The 10,926-nt window shown below is 47.5% G+C and overlaps 1 protein-coding gene and 1 long non-coding RNA gene across 6 annotated transcripts; one reads left to right on the top strand and one right to left on the bottom strand.

Moving 5' to 3' along the window:
- Window positions 1-16: 16 nt before the first annotated feature.
- LOC308650071 lies at window positions 17-9,626 on the bottom strand. The gene is made up of 3 exons (XR_014022234.1): window positions 8,707-9,626; window positions 6,192-6,754; window positions 17-130 (listed from the first exon to the last, which is right to left on the bottom strand). It is a non-coding gene; the product is annotated as an uncharacterized lncRNA (long non-coding RNA).
- Window positions 6,979-10,926, top strand: SMIM29 (small integral membrane protein 29). 5 transcript variants are annotated; one of them, XM_081296000.1, is made up of 5 exons: window positions 6,979-8,549; window positions 9,636-9,759; window positions 10,004-10,029; window positions 10,300-10,405; window positions 10,537-10,926. In XM_081296000.1, exons 2-5 carry the CDS (start codon window positions 9,709-9,711, stop codon window positions 10,615-10,617), a joined length of 264 nt encoding a protein of 87 aa, XP_081152126.1. In that variant the 5' UTR covers window positions 6,979-8,549; window positions 9,636-9,708; the 3' UTR covers window positions 10,618-10,926. The 5 variants fall into 5 exon arrangements, with proteins under 5 accessions (XP_081152126.1, XP_081152123.1, XP_081152127.1 ...); XM_081295997.1 differs by having other exon boundaries at window positions 7,803-8,549; window positions 9,636-9,819; XM_081296001.1 differs by having other exon boundaries at window positions 7,965-8,549; window positions 10,552-10,926.

Raw genomic sequence — 10,926 nt, 5'->3', positions numbered from 1 at the left:
TTTAATATTTATTTTTTTTTAGTTCTCGGCGGACACAACATCTTTGTTGGTATGTGGTGCTGAGGATCGAACCCGGGCCGCACGCATGCCAGGCGAGCGCGCTACCGCTTGAGCCACATCCCCAGCCCTGCTCCATTTTTTTAAAAAAAAATATTTTTATTAGTTATTGATGAATTTTTAAATTTTATTTATTTATTTGTATGTGGTGCTGAGACTCGAACCCAATGCCTCACACATTCTAGGCAAGTGCTCTACCACTGAGCCACAACCCCAGCCCTCCATTTTTTTTAAAGCAATCTTCATCCACCACATTTTTAAAAGTTTAATCGAATCAAATTAACATACAAGAGGCTACACATATTTAAAATGTCCAATTTGAGACCAGCATGATGGCACACACCTGCAATTCCAGCTCCTTGGAAGGTGAGGCAGGAGGATCACAAGTTCAAGTTCTCAAAACAAAAATAATAAAAAGGCGGTAGAGTATTTGCCTAGCATGCCCGAGTCACTGGGTTCAATCCCCAGCACTGCAAAAGAAAAAAAGAAAGAGGGAGGGAGAAAGGGAGAGGGAGAGAGGCCAGGGGCTGGGGAGGGAGATTATTAGTAGATTAAAAAAAAAAACAGGGGCTGGGGATGTGGCTCAAGCAGTAGTGCGCTCGCCTGGCATGCGTGCGGCCCGGGTTCGATCCTCAGCACCACATACCAACAAAGATGTTGTGTCCGCCGAGAACTAAAAAATAAATACTAAAGTTCTTAAAAAAAAAAAAGAAAAGAAAAAACATACATGGGATATGTTATTCTCCTATTGTCCAATTAGTAGGGTGTATGACATTGACTTCCTATGCTGTCATCCCTGTGTTAAATCTCCTTTGAATATAGTGTATAATTTTTTTCTAATGTGCTATTAGATTCATTTTGCTAGTATTTTGTTGAGTATTTTTATGTCTATATCCATTGAGAATATTGGTCCATATTTTCTTTTTCTTTATTTCCTTCCTTTGTACTAAGGACTAAACTTTGAACTCAAGGGTGCTCTACCACTGAGCTACATCCTTAACCCCTTTTTATTTTGTATCTTTTTTTTTTTTTTAAGAGAGAGTGAGAGAGGAGAGAGAGAGAGAATTTTTAATATTTATTTTTTAGTTCTCGGCGGACACAACATCTTTGTTGGTATGTGGTGCTGAGGATCGAACCCGGGCCGCACACATGCCAGGCGAGCGCGCTACCGCTTGAGCCACATCCCCAGCCCCTTATTTTGTATCTTGAGACACAATCTCACGAAGTTCCCAGGCTGGCCTCCAACTTGTGATCCTCTGTCTCAGCCTCCAGAGTAGTTGCAATTATAGGTGTGTGCCACCATACCCAGTGCCCTGCTCCATTATTTCCTTTTTCCTGCAGGACTTAAATTCAGTTTGATTTTTTTTTTTTTTTTTTTTTTTGTAGTTGTAGATGGACAGCATGTCTTTATTTTATTTCTTTTTATCTGGTGCTGAGAATTGAACCCAGTGCTCTACCACTGAGCTACAGCCTCAGCCCTGATCTACTTTTTTTAGTTTCTTAAATAGTAATGTTGATTTGAGATCATTATGCTTTAACAGATATGAATTTCCCTCTGAGTACTGCTTTTACAATATCTCTTAAGTTTGGGGATGTTTTAAATTGGTCTTACAGTATTTTATAATTTTCCTAGTGGCTTCTTCTTTGACCCATTTGTTGTTGAGAGTGTATTTATTTTCTACAGATTTGCAAAATTTCCAGTTTTCCTTCTGCTATTGGCTTTTGGTTTCATTTCATTATAATCAGAGAAGATATTTTGTATAAATTTCAATCATTGTGAAAATTTATTGAGAATGTTTTTTAAAAATTTTTTTGTAGTTGTTGATGGACCTTTATTTTATTCATTTATTTATATGCGATGCTGAAAAACAAGCCAAGGGCCTCACACATGCTAGGCAAGCGCTCTACCACTGAACTACAACCCCAGCCCTGAGAATGCTTTTGTGGGCTAAGGCCTATGTTAACAAGGAATAGTGACCTTTAATTTTGTTTGTTTGTTTTCTGGGGTGGGGGGATGGGGATTGAACACAGAGGCGCTCTACCCCTGAGTCATATTTCCAGCCCTTTTTATTTTGAAACAGGGTCTCACTAAATTGCAGAGTCTGGCTTTTAAACTTGTGATCATCCTGCCTCAGCCTCTGGTGTAGCTGGAATGACAGGAATGTGCCACTGTGCCCAGAGGGTCCTTTTTTTGAATGTTTCTTTGGCTTTCATATCAGGGCAATACTGAGTTAGAAAAAGTTAGGAAGGATTCCCTCCTCTCAAAATTTCTGAGAAAGACTAATGTTAATTCTCCTTTAGATATTTGGTAGAATTCACCAGTGAAGAAGACATCGAGACTGTTGGAAGATTTTTTTTTTGCTTTGGTTGTTTTGTTGCAGCGCTGGGGATGAACCCGGAGCTCTACACTGGGCAACACCCCCAGGCCTATTATTTTTTACTTTGATCCAGGGCCTCATTATAAATTGCTGAGACTGGCCTTGAACTTGTGATCCTCCTGTCTCATCCTCCCTAGTTACTGGGATTACAGACATGTGTCTGGGTCTATGGCTGTTGGAAGTTTTTTTAGTATTAAGATTTTTGAGGGGCTGGGGATATGGCTCAAGCGGTAGGGCGCTCGCGTGGCATGCGTGCACCCCGGGTTCGATCCTCAGCACCACATACCAACAAAGATGTTGTGTCCGCCAAAAACTAAAAAATAAATATTAAAAATTCTCTCTCTCTCTCCTCTCTCACTCTCTCTTTTAAAAAAAAAAAAAAAAGATTTTTGAGGGGAGTGAAGGGAGGTGTGGGGCTGTGGGGATGGCAAGGAAGGTGGAGTGACAGACTTTGTTACCCTCTACACATGTATGCTTACACCACTGGAGTGAATGTACCATGTGCAGCCAGAGGAAGGAGAAGCTGTGTGCCATCTGTGTACAGTGTGTCAAAATGCATTCTACTGTCATGTACAACTAATTAGAACAAATTTAAATTTTTTTTTTTTAAAAAAGAAGGTTCAGAGGAGAAATGATTGGGTTATGGCCTTAACCTAGTCAGTGAATTCATCCCCTGACTGGGATTAACTGAGGGGTAACTGAAGTGGTAGGGTGTGGCTGGAGGCAGTGGGAACTGGGGTGTGGCTTTGGGTATATATTTGTACCTGGTGAGCAGATTCTGGCTCTGCAGCCCCATCACCACAGGAGCTGCTTCCCTCTGCCACACTCTTCGGCCATGAGGTCTGCTTCCCCTTATGCCTGGAGGACTGGGGCCGCCTTCTGTGGACTAAGACCTCTGAAACCCTGAGTCCTGATATAAACTTTTCCTCCTCTTAAAAAAAAAAAAAAAAAAAAAAAAGATTTTTGTGTATGTGGCCTGACCGACATGTTCTGGAGAACATATGTCTGGAGAATGTTCCATGTGCCCTCAAGAAGAACCCATGCTCTGCTGTTGTTGGGTGGAACCTTCTATTTGTGACCTTTGGATCCAGTTGGTGTAGTGTTTTTCAAGTCCTCTATTTCCTTATTTATCCATCTGGATCTCCTAACCATTATTGAAAATGGGGTACTGAAGTCTCCAAAACTGTAATTGTGGAATTGTTTCTAAATATGTTCTCACTTGTATGTGAAATCTAAAAACATCAAACCATAGAAGCAGAGCATAGTACAGTGGTTATAAGAGGCTGGGATATGGGGGATGGGGAGATGTTGGTCAAAGGGTATAAAGTTGCAGTCAGGAGGAGTAAGTGGTAAGTATTTAAGGTGATGGATATGTTACTAGCTTGATTCAGTCCTTCCACACTATATATATGTAACATTGTTTTGTACCCTATAATTATGTAGGATTCTAATTCAACAACAACCAAAAACTTTAAATACAGAGGTGTAACCCAGTGGTAGAGTACATACTTAGAATGCATAAGGTCCTCAGTCCAATCTGACACTGAAAAGAAACCAACACAAAACACTGAAGCCAGGTGCAACAGCACAGGCCTGAGATGCAGTCACTCAGGAGCTGAGGCAAAAGGATGGCAAATTCGAGGCCAGACTTAGCAACTCAGTGAGAACCTATCTCAAAACAAAATTAAAAGAAGCCGGGTGCGGTGGCTCACACCTGTAATCCTCCTGGCTCAGGAGGCTGAGACAGGAGGATCACAAGTTCAAAGCCAGCCTCAGCAATAGCGAGGCACTAAGCAACTCAGTGAGACCCTGTCTCTAAATAAAATACAAAATAGGGCTGGGGATGTGGCTCAGTGTGAGAGTGCCCCGAGTTCAGTCCCTAGTACCAAAAATAAATAAATTAATTAATTAAATTAAAGGGCTGGGTGCAGTGGCACACCCCGTAACCCCAGCAGCTGGGAGGCTGAGACAGGAGGATGGGAAGTTCAAAGCCAGCCTCAGCAAAAGCAAGGCACTAAGCAAGTCAATGAGACCCTGTCTCTAATAAATACAAAATAGGGCTGTGGATGTGGCTCTGTGGAAAAGTGCCCCCTGAGTTCAATCCCTGGTAACCCCCATCCCCAAAAATGGGCTGGGGATATAGTTTATTGGTAAAGTCCCTGGGTTCTAACTCCAGTACAGCAAAATCTTTTTTATTTTTGGGGGGGTGATGTTGGGGATTGAACTCAGGGCCTTGTGCATTTGAGGCAAGCACTCTCCCAACTAACCTGTATCCCCAGCCCCAGCACAGCAAAATCATAATTATTACAATAAAAAAAATTTAAGGGCTGGGGTGTCACTCAATGGTAGAGCAATTGCCTACCTTGCATGATACCCTGGGTTTGATCTTCAGTACCGAAAAAAAAAAAGACAAATAAGTAAATAAATAATGCTCCTATGAACATTCACATATGTATATGTTGAGGACAAACATTTTCTTTTTTTTTTCTGGGAGTGAAACTGCTTATTTATCATTAGATAGGTTCATGTATTTTTTTGTTTGTTTGTTTTTAGATAGGTTCATGTTTATAAAAAATTCCAAACAGATTTCCAAGAACATAGAGCAATTTCTCAGGCTGTGGCTGTGGCTTAGTGGTAGAGCACTTGCCTAGCGTGTGTAAGCACGGAGTTTGATTCTCAGCACCACATACAAATAAATGAATTTTTAAAAATAAAGGTTTATTAACATCTAAAAAATAAAATAATAATAATAATAATTTCTCCCTTAACTTCTGTCAATATCTGTTTTATATATTTTTGGACCCTGTTTTTCAGCATGTATGTTTGCAATTTCTGCAACTTCTTGATGAACTGACCCTTTTATCAATATAAAATGTCCCCTGTAGTCTTTATTTTGTGACTCCTGCCTCAGCCTCCCAAGTAGCTGGGATCCCGGGTGTGCGCCCCATGCCCAGCTCTCTCCCCAGAGTACGGCTCCTTAAAGTTGTTCCGCAGCTCACTGGTGCCCTTTTCATATTTTTCTTTCTTCTTCCATCCCTTCCCTTCCTTTTCTTTATTTCTGCAACTTTTTCTCTGTTGTATTTATATTTGGATTTATTCTTGTTATGTGTCCAAGTTCATTTTCTTTTTTTCTATAATATTTTATCTACCAGGAATCCCACTCAGTAGACACTTTCAGTTGACTCTGTGGATTTCATCTCCAGTTCAGTTTGGATTTTTAAAATATATTCTGTGTCTTCATACTTAACTCTTGGTATCTATGAAATGCAGTTATGATAATGTTTAATATCTTCTGCTAGGCCTAACATCTGTATTATCTGTTCTTGGTTCGTTTCAGTTGAATGGGTTTTTATTTTTATTATTTTCAATAGGGGTTGGTTGTGTTTTCCTGATCCTCTACAATATTTCTGGATTTTTTGTTTTTTAAGTAATGGATACAATACCTTTGCTTTATTTATTTATTTATTTTGTTACTGGGGAAAGAACTCAGGGCAGTCAACCACTGAGCCACATCCCCAGCCCTATTTTGTATTTTGTTTAGAGACAGGGTCTCACTGAGTTGCTTAGCGCCTCGACATTGCTGAGACTGGCTTTGAACTCATGATCCTCCTGCCTCAGCTTCCTGAGCTGCTAGGATTACAGGCATGCATCACCAAGCCCAGTTTATTGGTTTATTTTTATGTGGAGCTGAGGATCGAACCCAGTGCTTCACATGCTAAGCAAGCAGCCTACTACCAAGCCACAACCCCAGCACACCTCTGGATATTTTTAATGGATGCCAGATATGATGAATTTACTTCTTAGAACTGAACATTTTTGCATTCCTATACATCTTTTTTGAGCTTTGTTCTGGAATTTAGTTAAGTCACTTGAAAACAGGTTGGTCTTTTCAGGTAGTGTTTTTATGATGTTTTCATGGGGTCTGGAGCAGGAGAACCCAAGGGTGAGAGAGGTGTTGGAGAAGGGGATGCACGAGTCCAGGCAATGACTGAAGCAGCACAGTTAGTCAGGGGAGCGTTGGGGACCTTGTCCCATCCTATCCCTACCCCTTTTGAAGGGGCGGCTGCAAGAAGAAGACCTGTGGAATTGGACTGCTCTCTGGTTGCTCATGGGATACAAAGCCTCAGTTCAGGAGAAAATGGGCCTCACCTGCAGCATGGGAGGAACAGCTGCCAGGAAGAGTGTCTGTCACCTGACACCCCATCCCACCATTTCCTGGATGATCAGACCATGTCATCACACTTCTCAGGATGTCAGCTTGCTCAGTTCTAACTGGAGTTGCTTAAGCTGCCCTGGGTAGCTTGCACAGGTGTCCTGTCCTAGAAGAGAGGGAAGTAAAACATGTTGAGTGTGACATGGAAGCTGGGCCATTTCCACATACAACATGAGCACTGGACTGACTCACAGAGGACTCTCAGGAAATGTAGCTGGAAGTCCCAAGGATGAGCACAAACCTGGGTATATGGGTAGACAAGAGGGCCTGGGTTCTCAAATTCATCACTTGCTCCCATGTCCCTGCAAGACAAAGCCCTGAGTGGGTGATCCTCTTTCTTTCAAGACTCAAAAGCCTGAGAGCAGCAGGAGATTCTGGAAGCCCCTAGGCTCCTGGGTTTGTTTCATTCTTTCCCTCTACCCAGTTCCCTGCCAGAGTCGGACAGTGGTGTCTGCAGGCAGGCTAGAGGTCAAAGTGCCCATCCACCCTGTGGTTCCCAGTGGGTCTGCCTCTCTCAAAGACTTGTCCTCATTCAGCCTTGTCTGGGGCTTGAATAAACCTAGGACAGCTCAGACCAAGTCACTCGCCATGTCCACTGCCAGGTAGCCAGTGGTGAGTGGTTCCCAGCACTTCACACCCACTCCTAAGGGTTCCCCTGGCAAGAATAGGGTGACACGGGCCATCCCTTATCCTCATTACCACCTGATGACCCAAGAGGGCTTCAGTCTGGTTCAGATGCCACAAACGATATTCTTTGGTGGCTCCCCCAACATCAAGCCTAGAATAATCTGATCACTTGTGATTTGGGGTGGAAGAGGAGGCTCTGGTTCAAAACTGAATGCATATATAAATTAGTTATAGGTATGTACAGGTATATATACACATATTTGAGGTAAATGTAGATTCAGGTGTTTGGGATTGAACCCATGGGTACTTCACCACCGAGCCACACTCCCCTTTTTTTCTATTTAATAGTTAGGGTCTCGCTAGATTGCTTAGGGCCTCGCTAAGTTGCTGAGGCTGGCTTTGAACTTGCCATCCTCCTGCCTCCGCCTTCTGAGTTGCTGGGATATTGACATTGGTACACTTCACCAGTCTTACTCAGGTTTCTCCAGTGTGTACCATCAGACGGTGAAAACTTTAACCCAAGATTCCTGAGCTGCCTGTGTCCCCTAAGACACAGGAAGGAAAGAGGAGAACAAGAGGAATGTAACATTCAGGACACGGCCTATGAACTAGGCTCCTTTTCTGTATCATCGTTTAATCGTCACGACAGCCTGTTTCACAGACACAGAGACTGGACACAGAAAGGGTGGGTGGCTGGGTGGACCTGGGTCCCGCCGCTGGGCAGGAAGTAACCCAAGCCCCCGCCTCTACCCGCTGAGCACAGCCCAAGAGCCTGTCAACAAACGCCGATGGAGGCCTGGTGGGCCGGGCGCAGGGTCCTGTCGTGAAGGGTCTGGGCTAGCACGTGGCGTGACACCAGGCCTGGGCTCCAACCAGAAGGGTGAGGGCGACGGACGCCCGGCGTCGCCCCCAAGTTCCGACTCCAACTCTCGGGCACCGAGGCGCCCAACCCGGGCCCGCGGAAAGCGGGGAAACCACCCGCGCCGCCTGCAGCCCCGTGATCTCCTCCCCCAGCTGCGCAGCCCTCGGCTGCCCCCTGCCGCCGCGGGGTGGACCCTGCACGCCCCGCTGTCCCCGCCTTCTCGCTGCCCACCCCTGCCTCCGGATTGGCTGCTCCGGAAGGCTCGGGCCGTTCGCCTTCCGCCACCGGATTGGCTGCGCCCCGGGGTGAGGCCCCGCCCACCTCCCCGGGTCCTTTGATCACGCGCCCGCCGGCTCTTCCGGGACCCGGGAGCTAACCCTGGGTGTTCCTGTCGGGGCTGCAGCGGCGGGAGGTAAGGCATGGCAGGGTTGGATGGGCTGCCGAGCGCAGGCACGGGTCCACACGTCAGGGTGCCCGGATTCCAAGATGCCGAGGCGCGGGGCGGCCCCTCCACGGTCCCCCAACACTCCACGCCCCCGGCCTGAGCCTCCCAGCACGGTGGGAACTACCTTCCGCTCGCCGCTGCTGGCCAGCATCCTAGGAGCGGCCTGATGCGCTCCGCATCCTGGCTTGCCTCCTCGGTCTGGGACGGCGGAGCCTCTCGCTAGGTATGGGCAAGCCTGATACCCCACGGATACGGGGCAGGGAGCTCTACCTTGCCCTCTGATAGAGACCCAGGCAAACATGGGTCAGGGACCTTGGACAATCTTGGTGCAGCTGCTCCAGGACGACCTTCTCGCTTCTGTCTATGGGGACTGACCCTCTCCACTTCGCCTGTCAACCCTGGCCAGGAGGGGAGGGACCTGGGCGGAGTCCCGGGTGGGGAACGGAGTGAGATGACATCATCTCGAAGATAAGGTCCAGCCCTATCCACTGTGCACACACTGGTACATGAGACTGAGTGGGGTGATAGGGGGTGTCCGGGTTCTTGTGACACCAGGGGTAAGAAGGACATAGAGCCTACGCATGGAGCCTGTAGCCTGAAGTGTGGGGACTGAACCAGAACTGAGGCAGGCCCCTTCAGATGCTCCCATCTCACCTCTAGGTGCAGTCCACCCCTCCTGTTTACCTGATCTCCATTTTGCTCCACTGGATGGGTGCTAACAGCCCAATGTCCAGGTCTATGACAGGACCTGGAAACCTGCACCTACCCTTTCCCCAACAATTGAGACTCCCAAATGTTCATCCAGCATCTGAGCTGGGCCCCACCCTGACTTAGGGATAGGAGCTGGACAGGAAACAGATCCTGGATCTGGACCTTCCTTTGGTGCCCTTTCCACCCAGGATTGGCCAAGAGTCATTGGAGGATTACACAGAGGATGCCTCATCCCAGGGTTTGACCTGGGGCATTTTTTGCAGATCTTGGGCTCTGGGGGAGGGGCTGGGAATTTGGATGTCACTGTAGGAGCAATTGATAACCTCCCTTCCTCCTCCCCAGGGAGCCCTGTGGAGGCACCCTCCCGAGGCACCACTGCCCATGCTGACCACCCAGCCCTCCTGCTGCTGATGTCATGAGTAACACCACAGTGCCCAATGCTCCCCAGGCCAACAGTGACTCCATGGTGGGCTATGTGTTGGGGCCTTTCTTCCTCATCACCCTGGTCGGGGTGGTGGTGGCTGTGGTAAGGAGCCCCCCACATGCACACATAGACACACCTGTGCCCAGGCAGGGGCTGGGTGGGCCTGGTCAGGTACACACAGCATCTTAGCTGTCCTTCTGAGGGAGTGAAGGGTGTGGAGTTGGGCCTCCTCACTGTGGGCCTTCCTGGGCTCAGCAGCCTCCACAGTGCTGTGTCTCTGTTACAGGTAATGTATGTGCAGAAGAAAAAGCGGTGAGTGTCCCCACCCCAGTCTGATATTTCTTCCCATAGGATCTGAGTTGTCTGAGTGATAAAAATGCCCTTGGCCAGCCTGAACCAAGCCTGAAAGTCTGTTCTCCTTGCCTCATACAACTCACCCAGGAGAGGCCCCTTTGCAGCCACATTGTGTCCAGGATACCCACTTAAGTGCCCTGGCTGGGGGAGGGGGAGTGGCCCCAGGCAGTCAGGTATTTGATGGGGGTGAAGGTGGGGCTTGGGCTGAGCCCCTGCCCTGTTCTCCAGGGTGGACCGGCTCCGCCATCACCTGCTACCCATGTACAGCTACGACCCTGCTGAGGAGCTGCACGAGGCTGAGCAGGAGCTCCTCTCTGACGTGGGAGACCCCAAGGTGAGCACTCTTGGGCAGGGGAAATCAGGTGGAGATGAGGGAGCAGTCTTCTCCCTCATACTCCTGAAACCAGACCCCATCTTGCCCTAGGCCTCCCCAGTGGGGCACCTCCTCCAAGTGACAGCCCTCAGTGTCTCCCCCCACAGGTTGTGCATGGCTGGCAGAGTGGCTACCAGCACAAGCGGATGCCCTTGCTTGATGTCAAGACATGACCTGGTTCCAGGCCCTGACCTCCAGCCTTGAGGGTCCTGCAGGCTCCTGTGTCTTCACCCCACCCCACTGCTCATCTTGCTCCCTTTAGACCCTCAGCCTTTTTGTGGGCTGACCCCACCCACCCCCAGGCACTGACAGATCTCAATTTGGGGGTACAGTGGCTGGGAACAGCTTTGCTTTCTCTAACCTGCCTGAACTGGGCCTTGGCACAAACCCCCAGGAGGGATTTGGAATTGTTTCCATGGTTACAGGACCCACATGTATAGTATTCAGTATATATATTTTGTAAATAAAATGTTTTGTGGCTA

The sequence above is a fragment of the Spermophilus citellus genome (assembly GCF_964194105.1).
Source record: "Spermophilus citellus genome assembly, chromosome: 5".
In the NCBI taxonomy this organism is placed as follows: Eukaryota; Metazoa; Chordata; class Mammalia; order Rodentia; family Sciuridae; genus Spermophilus; species Spermophilus citellus.
The sequence above is the reverse complement of the archived record's forward strand: the minus strand, read 5'-3'. Positions and strand labels throughout refer to the sequence as shown.

What these genes read in the sequence shown, in the direction of transcription:
- SMIM29 (XM_081295997.1), top strand. Translation starts at nt 9,709, where the DNA reads ATGAGTAACACCACAGTGCCCAATGCTCCCCAGGCCAACAGTGACTCC. An exon ending in TATGTGCAGAAGAAAAAGCG is followed by an intron (nt 10,030 to 10,299) that starts GTGAGTGTCCCC and finishes CCTGTTCTCCAG; the next exon opens with GGTGGACCGGCTCCGCCATC. An exon ending in CTGACGTGGGAGACCCCAAG is followed by an intron (nt 10,406 to 10,536) that starts GTGAGCACTCTT and finishes GACAGCCCTCAG; the next exon opens with TGTCTCCCCCCACAGGTTGT.